The 26,516-nt window shown below is 34.4% G+C and overlaps 1 protein-coding gene across 2 annotated transcripts in view; it reads left to right on the plus strand.

Moving 5' to 3' along the window:
• The window catches only part of COL24A1 (collagen type XXIV alpha 1 chain), a 357,598-nt gene that overhangs the window by 173,019 nt on the left and 158,063 nt on the right, over positions 1-26,516 (plus strand). For both annotated transcript variants that reach the window (XM_031969393.1, XM_031969394.1), the window contains 4 exons: positions 6,891-6,944; positions 8,100-8,144; positions 10,394-10,447; positions 23,941-23,985. In XM_031969393.1, the coding sequence (XP_031825253.1) occupies positions 6,891-6,944; positions 8,100-8,144; positions 10,394-10,447; positions 23,941-23,985 (198 nt within the window). The remainder of the gene's footprint in view (positions 1-6,890; positions 6,945-8,099; positions 8,145-10,393; positions 10,448-23,940; positions 23,986-26,516) is intronic.

Below are 26,516 nucleotides of genomic sequence, written 5' to 3' on the forward strand. Positions count from 1 at the left end.
CCTAAGAAATAGAATATTATGAGTGAAGAACAGAGAGAACAATTTGGCTGAATTGCAAAGCATGAGATGGAGAATAATATCCAATGAGTCTGGAAAAATAGGTTGGGATCAGGTTATATAGGATTTTAAAAGCTAAGCAGAGATATTTATTTTTCTTATAAGGACAATAGAAAGCCATTGGCTTGAATTAAATGGTCAAGTCTCTGCTTAAGGAAAATTACTATGGAGAAGAATGTAGAATGGAACTGAATGGTAAGGAACTTGAAGCAAAGATGCTAATTAGGAAGCTGTTACAATAATCTAGGCAAGATATAATGAAGATTTGAAATGAATTTTTAGTTATGTGAATGGAGAGAATGGAAAGAAGAGATCTAACACAAAAGATGTCTTGATAGGTAAGGTGAGGGACAGGGAGAAGTGAAGGATGACACCAAAATTAAAAACTTAATTTACTGGAAGGATGCTGGTACCTTCTAGAGAAATAGGGACATTTGGGGAATTATAAGAGTTGGGGAAAGGATAATGAGTTTAGTTTTAGGGTTGTTGAATTAAAACTATCTTTGGGACATTCAGGTTGAAATATCCAATAAGCAGTTTGTGATGGAGCTGAAACTTGGTCATGAGAGGAGCTCAGTCCCTAATTCTGAGAGTCATAAGCATAAAGATGTAAGTTTTCCCAAAACCCATGGGATTTGATGAAGTGACTGAAAGAAAAGGAGAAGAGAACAAAACTCAGAATAGAACCTTGGGGAATATTTGCATTTAGGGAATGTGATGTGAATAATGATCCAGCAAAAGAGACTGAGATCAGGAAGTTAATAAGTGAACCAAAAGAGAGTAGTATCGTGGGAACCCTAAGAGAGCGTGCCTAGAGTAAAAAGTTGTCAACAGTGTCAAGTGCAGTACACAGGAAAGATTTGTACAGAGAAAAGACCATTTATTAAAAGATCATTGGTAAATTTGAAGAGCAGTTTCAGTTGAGTGATCAGGTTGGAGGAATGCAAACTGGTGAGAAGTGAATGAGAGAAGTTAGTAAATACGGGCTGTAAATGGACAAGTATTTTCAAATTGTTTGGCTTAAAAGCGGGGGGAATGAGATATAAGATAAGGGATGGTAGTTTTCAGAGATTTTTAAGGTGCTTTGAGTGAATTTAAAAGCAGTAAGGAAAGCACTAGTTGGCAGAGAGAAGTTGAAGATTCAAGAGAGGGAGAAAATGAGGGTACAATCTTCTGGAAAAGACAAAAAGGGATCAGATCAAAGGTGTATGTAAAGGAGTTAGCCTTTGCTAAGAAAAGGACTGGGTTGTAAGATGGAGGGAAAAGGGGGAAACGCAACTCTTGGCAAAAGGGATTTGATTTTTTTTCAGTGAAGCAAGACTCAAGCATCTCAACTGAAACTGGTGGAGAAGAGTGATGGAAGGAAGATATGAGTATTTTCAGTAAGAAGAGAAGGCTTGGAATAGCTCCCATGCAGAGTGTGATAGGGAATCATTTAGGGAAGAAAAGGACTACTTTGATAAAAACTTAATTAGGGTTTAATACCATGAATTTCTAATCTAATGGAGCTTGGTGGGTCCTGCTAGAATTTGTATTCATGAGTAGCTAGCTAGATGGCTTTAAAGTCAGGAGCACCTGAGTTCAAATCCAGTCTGACACTTAACACTTACTAGCTAGCTGTGTGACCCTGAGCAAGTCACTTAACCCCAGTTGCTTTGCAAAAAAAAAAAAAATGAAAAAAATGATTTTATACTTTAAGATTTGTGTTTCTACCAGAGTAATCCTTGATACCTCAGTCTCATCAGAAAGCCTCACCATATACCTCACCATGATAATATACTAGAGGAGGATTTTCAAGGCATATGCTGATGATCCTTTTTTTTAAAAAAACTGGCTTCATGGTTTATTCAAACAACTAAGTGTTACAATTAGTAGAATATTGGTCTTAGAGATTTAGGTTCAAATCTTGAGTAGAAAATTTACCAACTGGATGGCCTTGAGTATGTCATTTAACTTCTCTCAGGCTCTGTTTCTTCATCTGAAAACTGGGTATAATAATCATTGCAATCTAAGGTAACTCCATTTTACAGTCAAGTTGAATTGTTTTCAAGACATCCTGACATTGCTCTAAAGATAGTCCTTTAAATTCTATTAATTGCCCAAAACTCAAAATAAGATTAGATACTTTTGTGGAGCATAAGTTTATTAATTATGGGATCTATTTGTGTATTTATGCAAATAGTTTTATATACTTGACTCAATAAGTCTTATTGAGAGCTACAAACTATAAGAAACATATAGGGGCTTAGTTTATTAGAGCAATAATTTGTCATTACCCAGGCAGCATTCCGTCAGTCAATGTTTTCTGAGTGAATGCCTATTTACATACAAAATTTTATTTAGGCTCACAAAAAAGCATAAAACACACTATTTATCAACACTGTTATAATCTACTTAGAGATTATAACAATTATAATGTTATTATAACATTAGCCAAGAGATCTCCTTTTTCTGGTTAAAAATATGGATTTTTTTTTTTAAAAGAAGATGTAACTGAGGTGTCCCAACTTCCCTAGTATTCTTCCAGCATTCTGACATAGCTTCACCCATCTTTTGGTCTCTTGGCCTGCAGCTGGAGAATATCGACATAGTAGTATCAGGTCTTTTGAGGATGATACAGGCAAGAACTGAGAGGGATACAGCGATGACTGAGTTGCCTTTGTCCTCTCAGTTTTTGATCTGTGGCAATGAGGTTGGCTATGTTAGCATGTTATCAATATATTATTTCCATGCTGGAAGTCACAAGGTTAGATGAATGCACATGAAACAAACTAATACACTCAAACTCCTACATCTGAGACTCTAAGGAGCCATCTTGCATCTTCTGATTCCTACTTTAATCTCTGGGTGGGCACTTGGTCATGAATTAACTACATTTATCCCACTTCCTTTCACAAGGAGATAGAATGCCTAATTGATATCTCCAATTCTATACTGTGATTAGTAAGTAAATGAGAAAGAGAAAGAAAGACAGACAGGTCAACCAAGTCAAATGATTAGGCTCTAAAGGTTAAAAGAGATTTCTGCTTTTGAAAGAATCTGCATCCAAAGGCTTGATGGGATGTGCAATCTATGTGTTACATATAAGAAGTTTTTTTCTGCTTTTATTTTCTTCTATTTAGTCCAATTAAATTTTCACTAAGATAATGCTCCTCAATGAAAAGCTTTTGATGGATGGTGTTTTAGGAAGGGAAGGGAAGAGTGACCATCTGGAACTAAGCATTTGAAAAACATACTTCTAGACCATTATGAATTTCTTTTATTTTAGTATCTTAACAACTGTATTTCAATGTAATTGATTTCCTTCATAATTCTATATATCTTATTTTATGCTTTTAAAAACATTATTCTAAATTATGGTTTCTTAAACTTTTTCCATTTCTATTCCAAAAATGGAAAATTTTTCCATATTCCCCTTTTCATCTCTTGGCCGTGTCACTTTCAAAGAGTTTCTGAACCTTGAGCTCTTGGCCCTAGCTCGAGAGAGGCATTAACTTAACTTTCTTACCTGAGAAATGGCAGCTGTGAAAAAGGGATCCATGTGGCTGAATGGTGGGAAGCCTTCTTCTTCTGTAAAAGAGTTAAAAATTCCTGAAAGCTAGTCTCCTGGATAGAGAAGAGGAGATTTCTTGGATAAAGTTGAATTCCAGAAGTGTCCCAGACACTAACTTTCATGATAGAGAGTGAATTTCCTGGACAATGTCAAGTTCTTAGAAATGCAGGAGCTAAATCTTCTATAAAGAAAATCTTCATACAGTCCTACAATTGGAGAAATAGTAATAGACTGAGTCATGATAAAGGGAAATGAAAGGTCTTTGCCTTATTCCTTATTTGTAGCATTAGATCTGTGAGAGAAGTTTCCTTCTCTCTCTCTCTAAGTTTGTTTTTCTTGTTTTTCTTTTCTCTCTCAATCAAAAATTATGTTGTATTTATTTATCTCTTTGTTAAGGAACAAGGACAACTTCTTTTTCAATGTTTTATGTGTGTAACCTCAACACCTTTCAAATAAGACACAATAAATTCTTGGTGAATTATATTTAATTAATTTCTAAGTACTAGGCAACTAGTTATACATTCCCACACCACCACCTAGTGGCAAAAGCAAAAGTCTGCTAGACATTTTTTATGAGTACTAGTGAGGAATGCCCATTTCTAATGGATAATTTTTTAAACCAGATATTTCATCTGATTTTACTCATCAGTCATGAGAATTTATTTATTTATTTTTTAATTTATTAATTTATTTATTTTTATTAAATAACTTTTTATTGACAGAACCCATGCCAGGGTAATTTTTTACAATATTACCCCTTGCACTCACTTCTGTTCTGATTTTTCCCCTCCCTCCCTGCACCCTCTCCCCAAGATGGCAAGCAGTCCTATACATGTTAAATAGATTACAGTAGATCTTGGATACAATATATGTGTGCAGAACCGAACAGTTTTCTTGTTGCTCGGGGAGAATTGGATTTAGAAGGTATAAATAACCTGGGAAGAGGAACAAAAATGCAAGCAGTTTACATTCATTTCCTAGTGTTCTTTCTTTGGGTGTAGCTGCTTATGTCCATCCTTGATCAATTGAAACTAAGAAGAAATCCACTTCCTTCAGAATACATCCTCATACAGTATCGCTATTGAAGTATATAATGATTTCCTGGTTCTGCTCATTTCACTCAGCATCAGTTCATGTAAGTCTCGCCAATCCTCTCTGTATTTGTCCTGCTGGTCTTTTCTTACAGAACAATAATATTCCATAACATTCATATACCACAATTTACTCAACCATTCTCCAATTGATGGGCATCCATTCATTTTCCAGCTTCTGGCCACTACAAACAGGGCTGCCACAAACATTTTGGCACATAGAGGTCCCTTTCCCTTTTTTAGTATCTCTTTGGGGTATAAGCCCAATAGAGACACTGCTGGATCAAAGGGTATGCACAGTTTGATAACATTTTTGGGCATAGTTCCAAATTGCTCTCCAGAATGGCTGGATGTATTCACAATTCCACCAACAATGTATCAGTGTCCCTGTTTTCCCGCATTCCCTCCAACATTCCGTGTTATCGTTCCCTGTCATTCTAGCCAATCTGACAGGTGTGTAGTGTTATCTCAGAGTTGTCTTAATTTGCATTTCTCTGATCAATAGTGATTTAGAACACTCTTTCATATGAGTAGTAATAGTTTTAATTTCATCATCTGAAAAATTGTCTGTTCATATCCTTTCAGTCATGAGAATTTAGATGAATTAACATTGAAAGCGCAAAAGTGGTTTGTTTATGTTAGTAGACTTTAAAACAATAATTTACAAGCACTTAGATTGTCATAGTTCATAAGATTCTGATATGCTTACAAAAATAATACTTTTAAAAGTTATCTATAAATACATGAAATTTTAATCATACTATCACACAAGATAAATATATAGATACAAGGATATACAAATCATATCTAGAGAAACAGCAAAATAATAAATAGAAAAATTTATCCAAAGTAAAAGTCTTTATGTTGATGTGTACTGAAAGTAAATAGAAAGGAGAGGCTGGAAGAGATTGTGAAAGATTTTGAATAATGAGCTAAGGACATTTATCATATAAATAATAGGGAACCACCAGAGACCTTTATAAATGAGAATAACATAACTTAAAATGGTGTTTTAAAAAGATTAATTTGAAAGCAAGGTATAAGAGAGCTTGATGGGAAAAAAAGTAGAAGGAAGAGACTGTTATCCTTTTCCCTTCAGTGAGTGTAGGCTGACCCTGGTAGACATCAGCGCATGGAACCTTGTTCTTTGTGCCACGGAATAATCCCTACAAGAACCATAACTGCTATAATAGTAGTAATTGTTGACTCTTACAAAGCTCGCACTTTGAGTAAGTCATCTAACTTCTATGGACCTTAATTTTTCATTTTTAAAATATGGGTAAATCATCTCTAAAATTCTCTTTAGCACAATGTTTTGATTTGTTTTTTATATCCATGTACAAAATCATAGGATGTTTAGTGCCCTCTAGTGGTCATTTATGAAACTCAATGGTGTAATTCTCCCTGTCATTTTCAAAGAATACATTTAAAATCATAGAATTTTAGTTTTAATTAAAGCACTTTAGTTTTCTGTGTAGGAAAATTTTAAAATAGTAACTTATAAGAAGTTGGATTAGTAACTTCAAAAGCTGCTAACAGATCAAGAATGCTACCAAGTTGAAAAAATGAAAAGTCATCATGTTGAATAGATATGCATAGTGTAGAACAAAGCTTTTTTTTTTTTCAAAGACCAAGCTTTATTTAACTCTGTACCTTCTGGCTAGTGAATAGTGAATAGTTAACCTCTTTTTTTAATTAACTAATAAAATTCAAGTTTTTATTTTGTTACATCAATAACTTTTTTCTGAGCACAATAGATCATACTTTTTTCTAAGTGGGAAAAAATATATAACTTAAATCTGAGAGTACTGACACAATATGGTAGATGTGAAAAACCACAAGATTTGGAGAGGGAAGAACTGAGTTCAAACATAGGCTCTACTTTTTTGATTCCTGTGTGACCTTGGGCATATTATTTAGCCAGTTTATATCAGAGTCTCCTCATCTGTAAAATGAAGTAAGGTTGACATTAACTGAATTTCTTTACATTTCTTAAGTTCTATAATTTTACTCTATTCAAAGCTCAATTCTCTACTAAAGGGCACCATCTCTGAGGACTATTTCACTTTTGCCTATGGGTCCCCAGCATTTTTAGATGTAGTAAATGCTTAAAAATGTTCTTTAAAGTGTTTAGTTGATTGATACATAATGCTTAAAAACTTATTATGGATTCTTGCTTTGCTTTTCAGGGACTTCTGGGCAATCGAGGTCTTCCAGGACCTCCTGGTCCCAAAGGAACTGAGGTATGAGGAAAAATTAGTGTCCACTCAGCATCTTTTCTTGCTTATTTTTCCCTTTTTTCTGTAGACCTTAAAATCTAGCTTATAGGAAATGTTACTGTGGGATGTGTCATTTTTGCCATGGAGGATTTCAAGTTTCCATTCTATTTTGGCAGGTATTAAATGGAGTTCTCAGTCATTTCTTAGTGCTCTGTATTCACTAAGGGATTGATGTCAGTGGTCCATGGCATGCTTACAGAATATGGATTCAACATTTCATAATGTTCCAAAATTTAAGTCATGTTTATCATTGTGTAGGAGTCTTCTTTTTAACTGTTGTAGAAGAAATGTCCATGGATCAAGTCAAATAGAATAGATTATATGGCTATATAGATTTCTCTATAAGTTGTTCAAACATAGTAAGTCATATACACAAAATATCCAAAAAAGAAAGACTTTATTCTTTGTGAATGAATCATTTGATAGCACATAAAATATTCAGCATTACATTTGATGTTTTTGGTGTTTTGAAGTAAACTATTTCCAATAATTTAGTTTTCCATATAGATAATCATTTCCTTTTAAGTTTATACCTAAGAAGTTAGAAGCAGATTTGAAATGCACTGTTAACAGATGATTTAGTCTTCTAAATATGGGGCTTATTAAGGTGTAAGAGGTTGAGCAATATTTGAAAATTTGCTAAGAGAAAATATACTTATCGGCTCTTTGCTAGAGTCAATATTCTGTTAGGGAAAGGACTTCATGTACAAATCACGTGCCCTAATGTTATCATAGAGAGTTCCCAGTAAATAGACTGGCTGAGTTCTCTCAGTTAGAGATTAAAATCAATTCATTAATTGATTATGCTATTGATTACCAATTCTAGTTTTTCAATATCCTATGATATTATAAAACTTTTAAAATTTAAGAAAATATCCCTTTAATTGTCTTTTTAATCTACTTTAAATTTTAAGGAATAGGTGTGTGTCTTATAGCATTTTTAAGGATTATTATATTCAAAAATACCTGACGGGGGAGTCACAATTCCAAAAAAGGTTGAAAATCACTATACATCAATGTTTCAAAATGACTTCAAATTTCTTCAGAAGTAGGGAAAATAATAATTTGTGGATTTGTAAATACTTTCTTTAAAGTAACAAGCTTTAATTATTTTTTTAGGGAGAAGAAGGACCAGTTGGACCCTTTGGAGAGCTGGGTCCGCGAGTAGGTATCACAGAAAGAATATTTTTGAAAACCAGAAATGCTTCTCCAGAACAGAAATCCATATTTTACATAATGAAGTATAAATAACCAGAGTATAATTTAGCCTAAAGCAATTTTAAAAAAAGTAAAAGCAGAGGCTAACCACTTGAATTCTTTGGGGACTTATTAAAGAATAATATAAACCTGTTAAATACTTACTCCTTTCTCTAACAGCCTTAGCTACATATGCAAAGCATGTCTAATGTTTCTCTAAATTTTCTATCATGATAGATATTTTAGCTATTCTGATACTACCCAGATAATCTACTTTCTGTGTGGGGCAACAAAACTGCCAAGTACAAAAATGTACTTTTGACTATCACTCCTTTAAGGAAGTTTACTTGTTTAACTTATAAGGTACTTTCAAATTCTATAAATATATTTTAAACTGTTTTTGGTATAATTAATTTCCTACCCCTAAAAATGTATTAATGAATCAGCTTAGTGACTTAGTGACTTGAGCATTTGAGGAGCATTCATCAAAACTTGACTCAAAAGTTCCTCCTCTTTCCTTTATAATAAGGAATAGAATGGAAGTTCTCCATAGTTATGTGCCTTTTCAGAAATAATCATTTCTCTGTCCCTAATTACTATTAGGTCACTAACTCTTTGGGAGAAATGAAGCTAATTTGAAATTTTTATTTTAGAGAAATTAGAACTATCACAAATGAGTAGAAACTGCATCAGTGACTCATTACCTTAAGAAAATAGATGAACCTTGTCTTGTGCAATTCAGAGTGTTTGCATTCTCAAAGTTAGAGAAATGTAGTGTTTGGCGGATTGTTGAGTTTTGTTTTATTTTGTGTTTTTGCTTTCCTTTATACTATTAAAATAAAAATGAATGGATATTTATTCTTAGTAGAATTCTTTCTGTGATAGAAAGAATGCATGATATTTCAGAAGATTATATCTGAATTTGTTTAGTTTGATTAGTTTGTAAAGCTAACTAACAGTACTACTTCTACAATTGAGGGAATAAATGTGTAAGACCATGTCTACCTAACAAAAAAAAAATTAAGTACCAAGTTAGATATTTTCCTTTTAACTGGACAACCAAAACTTCTTCATTCAGGCCCCCAAATTAATTTCTTAATTTAAATTATACTACTTTTGTTTCCATTAATCCATTTTAAATTCAACAAATACTTATGAAAGGAGAGGCAGCATATAACATAGCAAATAGAACACTGGACTAAAAGCCAGGAAGATCTAAAATCAGACCTTTAGTCACTGGACTGTAACACAATTCAGATTCTGCCTCTGGCCCTCATTACATTGATTTGATTATGGTCACTTAGCTATTCAGAGCCTTAGTTCTCTCATCTCTAAAATGGACATAATAATAATTGCATTAATTATACTACGTACTTTATGAGGTTCTTACATGGAAAGTACTTTATAGCCTTTAAAAATGCTCCATTAAGGTGAATTATTATTATTTAGCAACAATTATAGGCCTGTGCTGGGCACAGAAGATATATATATATATATATATATATATTTTAAATGACACAATTCCTATCTTCTGGGAAGTTGTAGTCAAATGGAGGTAGCAGATGAGGAAAGCAAAGATAATAAGATATTTTAAATTTACATCTTTCCATCTCTCATGCCTTTCTATCCCCTATGCCTAGCAAAGAGGCTTGTATATATTAGGTAATTAATGTGTTTGTTGAATTGAACTAAAGTAGAAAAAGTGGCCTTATAGAGTAGGAGGGCACTTCTTGTTCACAGACTGTAATAAGGACAGAGGATACACAAAGATATAGAGGTATATGGCTTTGGGTCTCAAGATAAATGGCTTCAACTTTCCCAATAAAGACTACTGGCTTTGATGTTGGAGGATGTGGGATTGTATCCTAGCTCTACCACTTCCAGCTTGTTTCCTTAAAAAAAAAAGTCCTTTCCTCTCTGAGCTTCATTTTTCTCATCTGTAAAAGTAACTGGGTTAAACTAGAGGGCCATGAAGTTCTCCTCCTGCCCTAAATCATATGATCCTGTTTTCTTGACAGCAACTTTATGAAGCAATTCCAAGGACCCCAAATTCAAAACCTTCAGGTTCTGTTAAATAAGATTCAATGGAAATAATTGAATCTTTGTCAGATATTTAAAGAAATAAAAATGTTACAAATATCAAGAGATAACTTTTCAAACTTTTAAAATGTCAATTTGGGAAATAATCTTTTTTTTTCTGTCCCTTTGCATCATAGGGAAAACCAGGTCGAAAGGGATATGCAGGTGAACCTGGACCAGATGGCTTGAAGGTACAACTTCTGTGTAATTTATAGATTTGGGGAGGGGAGAGAAAGGGGGGAAGAAAGAGGGAGAGAGGGGGGAAGAAAGGAAGAGGAAGGAGGAAGAGGGAAAGAGAGAGGAGAAAGATAGAGACAAAGGGATACTGACAGAGACAGGGAGAGGGAGAGAGGGAGTAATGGAGAAAGGGAGAAAAGGAGAGAAGAGACATGCAGGAAAGGAAGGAGGGAAAGAGGAAGAGAAAATGAGAACATTGAGACCTGAAAGAAATTAAATTAACCTTAAAAATGCAAGATTTCTATCTTTACTGGAATGGATGCTGTCTCCATTGACACAGATTACAAACCCATCAGTTCTTTAAGAACTGATTCTTTGCACAACCAGGTCGTGACACTATCCAAACAGCTAGACTTATGCTTGAATCACTGGGTCTGTATACCTCAGCCTCCCACTAAAGTAGAAATGAAAGAATGTTGATATCTAAAGAATTTTTAAATATTATTTGAGTAGTAATGAAAAAATCAACATATTTATACTAATTTTCTGAAAGCTAGTAATTATCATTTCTATCAGATTTGTTGCAAAGTTGTGGGGAGGAGTAAGAGAAGTACTAGGGGCAGCTAGATGTATAGTGAATAGAGTGCTGAACCTGGAGGAAGAAAAATCTGATCTGGTTTTAGAAATTTGTTAGCTTCATAATCTTGAAAACGTTACTTAACCTCTTTTAGACTCACTCTTCTTGTCTATAAAATGTGTATAATATCAACTTTCTCCCAAGGTTTTTTTTTTCCTTTTTTTAATTTATTTTTATTTATTATAATAACTTTTTATTGACAGCCAAGGTTCTTATGAGGATTAAATAAAATCATATTTGTAAAAGTGCTTTACAAACTTTAAAGCTCCACATAAATGCTATCAGTATTTTAACAAAGGAGAAGAAAATATTGTACAAAGGTGATGATGAAGACTGGAGGTTACTTTTTTGACAAGATGGAACTTGAGAGGACTTGAAAAGAAATTGAGGGAGGAGGGAAAGGGTTGAGGTGAAGGAGAAGATATCAAGAACTGGAAGGGAAGAAATCACACAGCAAAGGGGCAAAAATTCAACAAAAAGAAGAATAGAAAGAAAAGAGCTTAGGATGAAGAAAGATTTAAGAATTAGAAGCAGAGAATTAATAAGACAAAGTTAAGTAAATTTGGCACTATAAGATAAGAGGAAAATGGAATAAGATGTTAAAAGAAAGGTAAAGAAATATAAGAACATGGGAAATGCAAGACTTCCACAGAAGCTTTCAGGGGAGCTATGACCTAGCAGGTTCAGTGACTGAGAATCTTACTTCCAGAAAGTATGGAAAGAAGGCAAAAATCTGTAATCATCTGTATAGAGGGTAAGATATTTATATCTTAGAAAAAAATCTAAGCATTGCATACTCTGCTAATTATGGGAGTCTTCCCCTTCACATACTTATAAAGTCCCTTGTCCTATTTGTTTATAGCTCCCTCAGCATCTTTCTGAGTCAAACTGTTTAGGGAAATCTGTAACTTCTGTGTTTTTACTCTCCCTCATGGTGTTAAGAGCTAATGACAAAGTAAACATTTAAAACAAAGAAAAAATTTTTTCTCCCATTCACAAAAGAAAGATACATAATTATCACCCTGGGGTTATGGGCCAGATATACCCATACATTTCCCATATTTCCACTGTCCCAGACACACAGGCTATTTCTCATACATGCTACTAGAAGCTGAGCTCCCCTGAGTCTGGCTCCTCTCTGGACCAACTTAAAGTAGGTTTTGAAGGATCCTGAAGGATCCATCATTTCTACCTTAAAAGTATTTTTTCCAAAACAGCAAGGATCCTTGCCTTATAGTTGGCAAAAAACTTTCCTGATTTTTCTGCTTTGGAACTTCAGCTCTGAAGCCTGCCACCTTCCAGGTAGAAGGTCAAAGTCAAGTCTAGTCAACATATACTAAAGGCTTACTGTGTGTGTCAGGCACTGTGCTAAGTTCTGGGGCTACAAAGAAAGACTAAAAGCAGTCCCTGTTCTGTGGGACCCTACAATATAGTAGAGGAGAAAACATTCTTTAGAAAGAAGAAATATAGAAGAGAAATTGAAAATTATTTCAGGGAGCTGGGGAAAGGTTTCTGCATTTGAGGAGGAGATCGAGGTATGTTGAGAGAAACAGAAAAAAGCAGGGTCCCCACAACTCAGAAGACAATGTCAAAGAAACACCTGATGGATCACATCAAAGACTTTAGGGAGTTTAAGAAGAATGAGGATTGAGAAAAGACCATTAGATGAGGCAATAAAGAATTAAATGATCACTGGAGAGTAGTTTCAGTCAAATGATGAGGTTAGAAGTCTACAAAGAGTTAAGAAGAAAGTGAGATGAAAGGAAGTAGAAGCACTCATTGTTGATCTCAAGGAGTTTAGCCATGAAAAAGAGGAGACATGGCATGATAGCAGGGTTAGACAGATCAAGTAATTGGGGGTTTGTTCAATGGGGGAGATATAGGTATAAACAGGAAGAAAGCAGCCAATAGACAGAGAGAGGATGAAAATAAGTGAGAGAGTAGGGATGATGCAAAATGGTAAAATGGGATAGAACTGGATAATTTGTGCATGTGGAGGGGTTTATCTTGGCAAAGAGCATCTCTTAATGTGAGATAGAGGTGAAAGAGGAGATAATACAGGAAGGCATCAAAGTATTTGAGATAAAGAAGACAGAAGAGGGAGCTCTTAGTAAATGGCTTCATTTGGGAGTTGAGGGTTGGGGGGGAAGATGAGGGGTGAAATCTGAGACAAAGTTCTTAGCAGAAATGTTAGGGAAAAGAGGAGCTATGGAATGTCTGAAGGAGAAGAAAAGGGTTGGAAATGTTGCTGTAGGGAATGTAATAAGTGCTGTAGTGAATTGATTGAGACATAAAAAAAAAACCAAAAACTTGCTTCCTTGAGTGTTCAGTTGAGATCATTTAACATAAATTTGTAGAGGATCCAGTCAGCATGGGTTGGTGATTTTCTATGGTTTTGTTTAGTATCACGTGAGTAGGAGAAAAGGCAGCTGGTGGTAGGAATAATATAAGATTGAGGTTTGGCAGGGCAAGATCTTCAATAGGATAACAAGGCAAGAATGTAAATGATCAGTGTAGAATTGAGATGGGGACATGGAAAGAGTGTGACTAGTGCAAAAAGGTGAGACCTGAGGGATGAGGGACTAAAAATCTCTATGTTAACTAAGAATAGGCTTCTGGGGTTATAAGACTTCTAGATAAGTGGAATGATTATGATCAGATCAGATTATGATCAGATAAAGACATTTTATAGTTGATATCCATGGAGTCGAACAAACTGTTAGACTTTTGTCTAAATTCTCCAGAAACCATGATCAAATTTATTGATATCCTGCTGAATTAAAAAAAGAAGGCTAAGTATTCAAAAAGAATCTCCCAACATTAATTAAAGCTCTTTATTCAAACAAACATTTTCTAGCAATGAATGCATATGTATCTCTGTTTATTTAGAACATGATTTTCTATAATTATATAGAATAATAGAGAATTCTCTACACACACACACACACACACACACACACACATACACATACACATATACTGCCATTATTTAAATATAAGCAAAACATTTGTTACCAATAGCATGGATTGTGGATGTTTATATTTTTATCCACAGCACCTAGCACAGTTAGTGGTACAATTTAGGATCTTAATAAATGTTTGTTTAATGAATGACTAAATAGATTTCTTAAGAGATCATTCCTTTCTATTCCATATAATTTATACTGCTGTATTAGTTCTTGTCATACACATTAATAGTGGTTATTCCTTATGGCTGCTGAGATTTATTCTAAATCTCATCTTCTGTATTTCTGGTCCACTCATTATTGTTCAGTTTTTTCAGTATTCTGACTCTTCCTGACCCCATTTGGGTTCTTTTTTTTTGGCAAAGATATTAGTGTGATGATTTCTTCTCTGTTTTCTTCTCTGGCTCATTTTACAGATTAGAAATTTAGGCAAACATTGTTAAGTGACTTCCCTAGCTAGTGTCTGAGGTTGAATTTGAACTCAAGTTTTCCTGATTTTAAGTCCAGAGCTCTATCCACTGCACCACTTAGCTGTCTACTTACATGTGGGAAATACCATGTAGTGTTTATCCAAAGTACATATTGATTCTCAGTAGTATCCAATTTATTAAATTAGTCGAACTATAATTCATATAGCATCTACTTACTGCATTTTTCTCAAGGCAATAGTGTCAACATATAGCTTTGTCAGTCATTGGTATTTTTAATTCATTTTGTGTAGAAACCTTTCCATTTTATCATTAACCAATTCCACTTTCCATTGACTTTTTCAATCATATTTTCAAGGAATAAACAGTAGTTTTATGTGATCAAAGTTTTTCTTCCTAAAAAATATACTATCTTCTCCAGCAAGTTTGAATTTTTGACTGTGTTGTAAACAAATCTGAAAAATACTGGTTTCTTCTTGAATTTACCATTTATTGTGATTAAAATTAACATATAATAGAGCATTTACCAGTAAAAGATACATTAGATCTACCAAATTTGCAATGAAACCCCCCCTTCTCTCTCTCTCTCTCTCTCTCTCTCTCTCTCTCTCTCTCTCTCTATATATATATATATATATATATATATATACACACATATATATATACGTATATATATATATACACACACACATACATACATATACATGGCACAAATTGACTCTAATTTCAGTCCAGAGTTGAATAAGTTGAGGAAAGTGAGATTGCTTTTTTGCAAATAAAAAAGCTTTTTCTATTCTTCAGCTTTCCATGAAAGCAGTCTCATCTTTTCAATAACAATTTATCAATATAGCTATATGTCAGTGAGATATTGAATGCCATTGCCTCTGAAAAACTAAAAATGAACAGCACCCAAGGGTCAATAAAGAAGTACATATTGGGAGGGTGAGGATGTTCCCAAAGAAGCTCAAAAAGAAAAGATATTGTCATATGATAAGAAGAGAAAAGAACTTGATCATGAGACATAAATATTGGATGATGGGTAGACAGACAAAATACTTCACTGGTACCTTTGTGATGTCTGGAGAAAAGAAAAAAGGAGAGGAGAGAAGGGAGGAGAGGGGAGGAAAGAGGAAGGGAAGAGAGGAGAGAAGGGGAGGAAAGGAAGGACAGGGAGGCAGGGAGGAGAGACCAAAAAGAAAAAGAAAAAAAGGTCTTTAATATATGGCTGTTTATTTCAACAAAACAAATTCCTCTATTGGTCACATCCAAAATATATGTCTTTTGCATGTTTATGCAACTTCTCTCTAGAGCATCTCCATGATCTACCAGTCTAGTAATTCTAGAATAGAAGGAAATAGAATTAATCTAGTATAAACATCTTTGGATAAAGCCATGGTAACTCTTGGTGATCACTACTTACTTCACTAGGTTTTGTGAATTATTTAGTTAGTGGTATTTTTAGAATTTTGCTGGAGGTCAGAGAAAAGAGTGCTGATCTTTTATTTTCAAATTCTATTCCCTTCCCTTTCATGGAAATAGAGACCACATTTTCCCTCCTTAAATTCTGTGATACTGTTGCCATTCTTCCAGATTTTCAAAGATCACCAAAATGGCATAAGCAATCACATCTGCCAATACTGTCAGTACCTATCATGTAGTTCATTTTGGCCACTTGCTTGATTTAATTAAGTAGTTAATTGCTTCCTTACTACCTAGTTAATACTTATCATTATGGCTTACACTTATATTACATAAGTGTTTTTAAGTTTGCCAAGCACCTTACATATGTTTTTCCTCCACTTTTATATTAAATAATTCTCTATTGATTTTTTGCTAAGTCTATTTTATTTCTTTAAATTGAAACCCTGCGCTCTAATTCCTTGTTGTATCATTTCCATTCCAAAGGTCATTCTCCTAAATAAAAATGAAGCAGTGAATTAAGCAATTCTGACATTTGTTATCCAGTAATATCATCTCATCCACACTGGGTAGTGTCCTTCTGTTCCCTTCTTTATTATGATCGTTAACACAACATCAAAATGGCACAGTGTCTTTTTTGCTATCTTTACTACTCATTGTTAATCTCAGCTGGTTTTGAAATTTAAAATTTATGGCATAATACTTTTAGAATGGCACGATTTTGGATTCATTCTCATTATTTCGCTCTGTCTCTCTCTCTGTATCTCTATATATCTCTAACTTTCTCTCTCTCTCTTCCTCCTTCTTTCCCTCCCTCCCTCTCCCCACCCCCATGTGTATGTATGTATGTATGTGTATATGTCTCCATATAATCTAAGTTTGGTACTGTTCCTTGAATATCCAGTATCATTTTTTGTCAATCTGACCTTTTTTCCCCCAGAACCATTTGTCTTTGGGTCATGCAAAAAATACTTTCGGAAAACATCCCATGCCTCTTTAGGCCAAATTCTCCTTTGGAATATTAGGACATGAGATTCTTGCAAGCTGCGTTCCCTCCACCAGACTCTCATATGGCTTTATTTTCCTTCTGCACCCAGAATTCTAAGATGGAATAGTCACATTCAGTTTTAATGAAATTTGCACGCAGTCACATAAATCCTGTTCCCTGGATCACTCTCTCCTTCCTGAACATATTCTTCACAAATCAGTCTAGGCAGATTGTATCAAAAAAAATTTCAACTCAGATAAATGAAATCTGAGTAACAACCTTTTATCACTGTTCTTCAATATTGTTGTTGTTCAATTATTTAATTTGTGTCTAACTCTTCATGACCCTATTGGGATTGTCTTGGCAGAGATACTAGAGTGGTTTTCCATTTTCTTCTCTAGCTCATTTTACAGATGAGGAAATTGAGGCAAATAGGATGAAGTGATATACCCAGCTGGGTGGCATAGAGTGCTGGGTCTGGATCTTCTGAGTTCAGACTAGTTGCTCTTCAATGCTATTATGTAAATTATTTAGGACCTTAGGATTCACCCTGCAAACAATTCCTTTTATATTAGGGCTTGGTACTCAGTCAGTTATCAGTCAGACATAAAGAGACATACATAGAAAGAGAAAGATAGAGACCCAGAGTGATCAACATGACATAGTACTGTCTCTTTTTTCCCCCCATATGCACTCATAGAATCCTGAGTTCCCATAAAACAAATGTCTTTCCTCACCACATAAGAACTCCAGGATAACCACTAAAACACTCTCCTGCTCAGCATCCTCTTATAGTCTCCCAAGTACTCAAGACATACATCAACTCTTGCTGTATTCATTTCTTCACTATACCAATTTCCAAACTCTCAAATTACCAACAAATGAAAGATAGCCCCATGTATCACATTGAGAACATGACTTAGTCAAGAAGATTCAGGTTAAAATCTCACCTTAGCAGATAATTACTAGGTGATTCTGGACAATTTTCAGTATTATTGATAATTCTCCAAACACTTCTGGATGGGATCATAGGAAGCTTTGTAGGTTCACAGCTATTCCTGCCTTATCTACATTCTATACTACTACTACTGCTACTACTATTACTACTGCTGCTGCTATTGTTACTTACATTATTACTCCCTACTATTATTAGTACTATTAATGCTACAAAGAACTACTGCTAGTAGTGGTACAAAATACTACTGTGACTACTACTACTACCAATGATAGTAGCTACCATTTATATAATGCCTAGTATGTGTTGGTCATACACTAAACATTTTTCAATTAGTTCATTTGATCATAACTCTAGAAAATAGATGCTATTATTGCCCTTATTTTACAATTGAAGAAACTGAAATTATCAGTGGTTCATTGACTTGATGAGGGTCACACAATTAGTATGCGTCGGAGTTCTCAGCTCTTCCAAATTCCAAGCCCAGTGCACTCTCTATTGCACTACCTCTGATACTTCCCAAAATTGTTTTCATTTTTACTTGTATAACGTTCCTTCCAATTGTTCAAAATTAGATGTAGTTTATGACCTTTCTTGTTGCTTCCTCAATATATTGCAAGAGGCCTTTTCCTTCTGAGAACACCTCCTACTTATACTTTATATAATTTGTATGTACTACTTGTTTGTGAGTTTTCTCCCCCATTAAAACATAAGCACTTTGAAAATTAGGACTATTTGGGGATTTGTTTTTGTTTTTGTTTTGTGTTTACCTTTCTATCCCTAGTGTTTACCACAGTGTCTGGAATATAATAAATGCTTTTTGATTAATGAGACCAGTATCAAAGCCAGTTAAGGATTTACCAACTTCTCTATGTTTAAGAAAGAGAAAAAATCTACATGTCTGAACAGCTGAAGTCTCCCATCATTATTATATCAGGCTTCCATGCTAGCTTTGTGATTTATAACCTCAACTCAAAATCCCATTATTCTTTCTAGTGGCTTTATACCTACTAAATGTTATTTCTATTACTCCTCTAGCTGATTCCTCTGCCATACTTTGATGAAATTTTCACATACTTATGGTATACACTTTATGGCATGCAATTTTATCACTTCTTTTACTTACTTGATTACTATTGTGTTAAGTTTTGAATACAATTTATCATCCCACAGTTTGTGACAGACATCACCGTATAAGGTTGAATTTACTTTCCAACTTCTGCAATTTTTATTTATCTTATTTATATTTAGGCATACTCTCTACTCCAGTCATCTGACCAACAAGATGGAGACCTAGACATTTTTTCTCCAGTCCTTATTATCTCTCATATCTTTCCAGAATAGTAAATATATATCAGAGATAAAAATTATTATAATTGTCTCAATTTCCTAAGATATATTTGAATCAATAGCAGAGATGATTTTTAACCCTCTATGCTCACTCAGCACTCTCCCCTTCCCACATACACTAGACTAGGCTTACAATAGAACATAAATCTATCCCTCTTTCCTCCTAGTGCCAGGGAAAATCAAATGGCAAAAACTTGTTCAACGAGGGATAGCAGAGTGTCCATGTAACATATTCAGTCAAGAAACTGAGGAATACAGATAGAGATGGAGCAGGATTTGTATATGGTTGTGTGAGAATCCATCAAGCCTGGAAAAAAAAAAAAGCAAAATCCAGCTAGGACCAGTTATGTCCATCCCAGAAGTTACATAGGACTGAGACTTAAGAGCAGAGAAATCTGAATAGCCCAGAATGGGAGGAAGCTGAGCTGGCTTTTAGGCCAAGCCCCCAAGGAAATCGCCATCAAAGGGGAAGGAATCAGATAGATTGTGAGCAGTATGGGAAAATAAGAACCAAAGACTGAAAATACCTAAAATCTTAGAAAGAAGAAAACCCAGTTATAGACTTTGAACATTTGTAGATAAACCAAGAAGATATGAATAATAGATGGAAATGTGTCTTCCATATCAACCAAAAAGAATATAGACACCTAGGAATAAAAATTACAAGACAAAAGAAAATGAATCAGACATTCTATTAATGGGTTTGTTTTCTAAGACTCCTGAGAAAAATGCTTCTCTAATTCCTTAACATTTAGTGGTAACATATGCATATTCCATTCTACATGTTGCAAGACATTCAGCTAATAACCAGTCTTTTACTCGTTCAGAGAACACTTCAACCTTCCTGATAACATAAAACAGTCTTTTCACTGGTGCTTTTAGTAGGGAAACCAAGTTTATTTGGGCATAAATCCAAAAATAGCATAATCTCTGAGGCCTTGGACAATTCCTTTTTCTCTGCTTATCTGCTCGGGTTTTTCAGTTAGACAATTCTTTAATCTCCATACCTCTTATTGTTAGCTCTTATGGCCAAATCTTGTGATAAAGTGCCTAGCAAAGTGCCAATTTATCACACTCTCATACTATTCATTCTTTTCAACTGTCCCTTGAGTAAGGTTCCATGAGTTACTTGTTCACTTCAGCAGATAATTTAATCAGTGCTTAGCAGATGCTAGACAATTCATTTCAATTAAACAACCATTTGTTAAGTACCTACCATGTAAAAAGCATTGTGTTAAGGGCAAGCATTAATTCAAACAGGAATTTTACTCAGCTTTTGTTGATGAGGCCTCATATAGAAATCCTGCTCCCAGTTCCTTTTATCTTTTCTTTTCTCTCTTCGAATTTGCTAATTAGAATTCAGATACTATATATATCTGTCCTATCTACTTACTGGCATTTTCTGTCTTTTTAAATCATTAACAATTTTGAAGAGAGCAATTTAATAAAATTGTAGAGATGAAAGCCAAATTGCGAGAGAATTTTGAGTGAGCACATAGAGATGTAATAGAGTCTCTTAATGACTACCGTGAAGAGAAGAAAAAATGTCACAGCTTGAGTGAATAGCAGTGTCAAAGGGCAGTTCATTTTACGAATAAAGAAACCTGAGTATGCTTTTAGGGAAGGGATGATTGAAAATGAAAGATCTTAGAGGAAAGAGAGGAAGATAGGGTTGAATCAAGTGTTCAGAGTGAGACTATTATAAACATGAGAAGAGATATTGTATTGTTTTTCAACTACTATTTCCAATATCTACCACAGAATGGGCAGTACAAATGGAAGTTGAATTGAATTAAGGGGTAATCTGTGACAAAGAAGAAAAATACTTTATCCTCTGAGATTGAAGGACAAGAGGAAAGAATGTTTAAAGACATAGAAAGGGTTAGACCTGTAGAAGAAGGGAGCTAAGTTCATGTCAAATGGAAGGAATCATGCATGAACTACTCACTTCATACTAGGCACTGTACTAAGCAATGGAAATACAAATAAAAGTAAAAAGAGTCATTCTATGCCTTCAAAAAGCTCCATTAGTGTTCTCTAATGAAGGAAGGGTTTAATATATAAAAGGAATATTAAAATTTGAGAGTTGGGTAACTCTGGAAGTCAAAATCAATGTTGGGGTAAACAAAAGCTGGTAGGAATTGTTGCAGTTTTCAGTCATATCCTATTCTTTCTTATCCCTTTTGGGGTTTTCTTGATAAAGTTCCTGGAGTGATTTGTCATGTCCTTAACCAATTCATTTTAGAGGTAAGAAAATTGAAGTAAACAAGATTAAATGATTTGCCAAGGTCACAGAACTAATAATTGTCGGAGATCATATTTGAACTCATGTAGATGAGTCTCCCTGACTCCAGAAAAGGTGCTCTATTTGCTGGGCTTAACTGCCCAATGGTGGGCTTGGATCCCTCTACAAAATGGAACCCCTGGAAGAAACTCACCAATGAGAGAAGGAGGTCAGCCTATCAGAGGGGAATATTTCAGAGCAAGAAGGCTGCAGATGGTTGTTCCAGGATAAAGAGATCCTAGCTGCTAAAAAAAAAAAGTTCAAAAATGAGATAACTGGTGGGATATAGTTCTAAACTCTAGAAGTCAGTATCAGGGACTAAAGTAGAAATTATTGAATTCTCAATTAAATTCAGTTCTCTTGAAAGTGAAAGTGACAGTAAGGCATAGTTGGAATTTGAGAAATAAAATATATGGAATATGTGCTCAAGCAAATATGATTAAGAATCAATAATAGACAAAAGTAGCCTAGTGTTTGATAAGCCCAAAGATTCCAACTTTTGGAATGAGAATTCACTGTTTGACAAAGACTGCTAGGAAAAGGAAAACAATAGGTTATAAACTAGTTATAGACCAATGTCTCATAATGTATAGCAAAAAAAAGGATGGATGATTGAGATTTAAAGGGGGACACCATTAGCAAATTAGAAGGGCAAGAAATTACCTATCAGAACTGCAGAGAGGGGGATGTTTTTTGAACAAACAAGGAGAGAAAGCATTGTAAAATGCAAACTAGATAATTCTGATTATATTAAAAAGCTTTTGTATAATCAAAACCAATGCAACCAAGATTAGAAGGAAAGCAGAAAGCTGGAAAACAATCTTTACAGCAAGTGTTTCTGATAAAAGCCTCATTTTTCAAATATGTAAAGAATTGAGCCAAAATAAGAATACAAGCCATGTCCCAGTTGATAAATGGGCAAATGATATGAACAGGCAGTTTTTAGATGAAGAAATCAAAGCCATCTATAAGCATATGAAGAAGGGTTCTAAATTACTTTTGATTAGAGAAATGCAAATTAAAACATATCTGAGATACTATTACACCTATCAGTCAATATGCCAGTATAACAATAAAAGGAAAGTCAAAACTGTTGGAGGGGATGGGACACTAATACACTGCTGAAGTCATGAATCCAACCATTCTGGAGAGCAATTTGGAACTATACTCAAAGAACAATCAAATTGTACAAACCCTTTGATCCAACAATACCACTACTAGGTCTATATCCCAAACAGATCTTTAAAAGGGGGGAAAGGCCCAAATGTGTAAAAATATTTATAGCAGCCTTTTTGTGGTAACAAAATATTGGAAATTGAGGGAATGTGCATCAACTTGTAAATGGCTGAATAAACTATGTTATCTGAATATAACAGAATACTTTTGTGAAATGAGAAATGATGGATAGGCAGATTTCAGAAAAACCTGGAAAAAACATATACAAACTGATGTAAAGCAGAATGAGTAGGACTAGGAAAACATTGTACACAGAATCAGCAACATTGTATAATGATCAACCATGAATATATCAGTTCTCAGCAACAGTGATCCAAGACAAGTAAAAAGGACTCATGAAAACAAAAATGCTATCCATGATTATTATAGCATTTCTGGACTTGGAAAACAGATTGCAGTACATTTTTATTTACTTTATTCTTCCTCATGTTTTTTCCCTTTTGATCTGTTTTTCTTTTACAACTATGACTAATATGGAAATGTCTTACATGATAACACATGTATAAACTAGATCATTCTGCCCCCCTTTCTTTGGCACAGGGAAAGGGAGGGAGGGAGAAAACTTCGGAACTCAAAATCTGGTAAAAATAAATGCTATAAATTATTTTGTCATTCATCTAGGGAGAAATAAAATACTATTATATAAAAAATCAAATATATGGTTTTAAAAAAAAAAATAACTTGGAACAGTAAACATTCAGTTGAGGTTAGATATAAATTGATAATAGATCCTAGCAAACTTTTAAGATTTTCTCCAGCATTATTTGGAACTTAAGAGTAAAAGGAGAGATAATGATGTTGAGAATTATTCAGCATTGGAATTAGTGGGATAGGACTAATAGAATGTGAAGAGTAGAAAAATGCATCATAAAATAATGGATAACCATGTCAAGGGTAGATGAGGATGATCCCTAAATGCCAAGGGATGTCAATGAGGCCAGGGAGGATAACAGACTAAGACAATAAGTGGAGACAGTGTAACCAAAGACCACAATGAGCATAACAAATGGATTTGGTAGGCTAAGGGAATGACAGAATTGAAAGGAAAATAGATTAGAGGATTAGTTCAAAGCTAAAGATGTGGGCAATTGACTAGTTTTAAATAAATTTCACTCGCCTTACCACACACTGGATAATGTTTTATTTAAATCATACATAAAATAAAAATTAAAAGAGAAAAGATTTCTGTTGAAAGAGCAATGAAAATATTGAAATTTATGTAAACTTTTGTTTTATATAAACAGGGAGAACCAGGAGATCAAGGACACCTTGGAAAAGTTGGGGAAGTAGTAAGTTTATTTTATCTATTCAGATCTCTTTTTGAATTTTAACCACCTATCAATCCTACTAACCAAGGTTAATGCTAAAAAAATTCAATAAATTGTACTATACTAAATTTACCAACTTAGTGATCTACTTAGAAATTCTCCATGGAAAAATTAAACCTTCTGTGCAGAAAGGAAATAAGAAAATACTGAAATGAGCCAATATAATTTGCACGTCTATATGACAGTATCATTCTTTTCATTGTGGAAGTCTCTTTTAATTCTGTTGAAATTGTAGATTCTATCACGCATATTCATATAAAAGTCATATGTTATTAAAACATAATTTAGTAGCAGTTTTCTTTTGGTTTCAGTATCTAGGAGTTAATAAAATGAAATAAATAAGAAATAAAACTTTAGCTTTTAAAAATAACCTGAAAGTGTTCTACTTAATCTAAATATTCTAGTCAGTGTTAAATCATTAGGCAAGAATCTTTTTAATTATATTGTGATTTACACTTTTCATCTAAAACTGCTGTTAACTTAGTGATGTTGGACAGATTGATAGAAATATACTACATTCTATTCTGTAAATGGTAGATATGGTGAGCAAGTGCCGATTCATCTTTTGCATGGGGAAATTAATGTGAATAAACTAATAAAAAATCTCAATCAAAAGAAAGAAATATACTTGGATGACATAGTAATAGCTCCTTCAAATCAGTCTTATAGGTAGTCCCTTATAGTGGGAAAAGGACTGACTTGGGGATGGGAATAGATAATGGATAGATGGCTACATGGAAAGAAAGAAGAAGGAGAGGAGGAGGGAGAAGGAGGAGGAAGAGAAGGGGAAGAAAGATGAGGAACAGGAGAAGGAGCAGGAGGAGGAAGAGAAGGAAGAGAAAGAGGAGAAGGAAAAAGGAAGAGGGAAAGGAGAAGAAAGAAGGAGGAGGAGGCAGAAGAGGAAGAAGAGAGAGGAGAAGGAAAAGGAGAAAAAAAGAAGGAAGAGGAGGAAAAAGAAGAAGAAAGGAAGATGAGGAAGAAGTATTATTATTATCATTAATGTTTGGTTGTACTTTGCCACTATATTGTTCAAATGTCAAACATATGCTTGCCTTAAAGACTATTTTATGGAGAACTCAGACAAGTGCTCACATGATGGTCACAAGAAATGACACATACAAAGGCACTCTCAAGATCTCTCTTAAGAACTCTGGAACTGATTGTATGACTTGGGATATACTGGCACAGGACCACCCAGCATGATATGCCCTCGTGGGAAAAGGAACTGTGCTCTAATAACAAAGCAGAATTGAAGTAACTCGAAAGAAACCCGAGAAAAGTAAATTTAGAGAATCCACTCCAAATGTTCACAGAGACTTTTTGTGCCCAATTTCTAGCAGATTTCTGAGCTTATATTGCTTTGACTAGCCAGACTCATACACTGTATATTGACCCCAACATAGTGATTTCATTTTGGTCTTTTTTTGAGAATGAAAGACAATTATCAGATAGTAGTGATCTTGGTCAAGTCATAATCTTTTTGTGGACCTCAACTTCTCATTTTTTAAGTGAAGATATAAAAGATTCAATTCTAGTATTCTATGACTAATAAATCCCAAATTCTCAAAGTTGATAGCAATATTTATAAATTTGTCCAAATTCTTTTTTTTTAAAATTCTCTTATATATTCCTACCACTTCTTGAAGTTTTGCCTTCCATAAGTTGATTAACAATCATGTCAATTGATACTGCTTTTATTCATTCTAATCTTATCTCTATCAAGTTTCAAAGAGGGTCCCTTGAAGAAGTATTTTGGATACTTGGGGGAAAAAAATCTACTTCTATCTCCTCCTGAAGGCACTACAACTAAGCTGAGTTTGGCCAGCAGGTGGCAAAACTGGGTCATAAAAACAGTGACAGATAGAACTGGACTAGGTTGGCCAGGCCATGGATCCGATAAGATGGGCTGGGATCTTTCAAGAATTGAAACCAGAGTTGGAATAAAAGAAAGCCAAAGAACAGAGCAAGTAGTCATGGTGTAGATGAAGGGTTGGTTCATGATTTAAAGGCATGGGGCCAAATCCTCGACATGCAAAGAATCCCTCAGGCCCAAGGAGCTGGCCATTTGCCATGTGGCTAGCTAAACAACTTTTCCTAGAGGTCCCATTAATCCAAAAGCCTTCCTGCAGATGTACTAGGAGGAGGAAAAATGGGCAAGAATGTCATATAATCCAATCAGTTTTGTAGGCTAAGAGGACCTGGTATATAGTAGTAAGCTAATAGAACAAAAGGACTCAGAAATAACTTTTGGACATCATGTCTATCACCTACGTCTGTCAAGGCATTTCACTCCCCCTTTGAACTCAGTTTCTCCATCTGTACAATGATGTGATTTCACATTCAAAAGTGTTATTTATTAAGTTAATAATTTTGGACTAGTTCGAAATATGCTGCTTCCTGTTGTGATTATCTTGTTCTGATGATTTCTGATGCCCCATTTAGTCCAAAGTCCTATATAACTTACAAACACTTTTAAATGACACCTTGCAAGC

Source organism: Sarcophilus harrisii, chromosome 4 (assembly GCF_902635505.1).
Source record: "Sarcophilus harrisii chromosome 4, mSarHar1.11, whole genome shotgun sequence".
Lineage (NCBI taxonomy): Eukaryota > Metazoa > Chordata > Mammalia > Dasyuromorphia > Dasyuridae > Sarcophilus > Sarcophilus harrisii.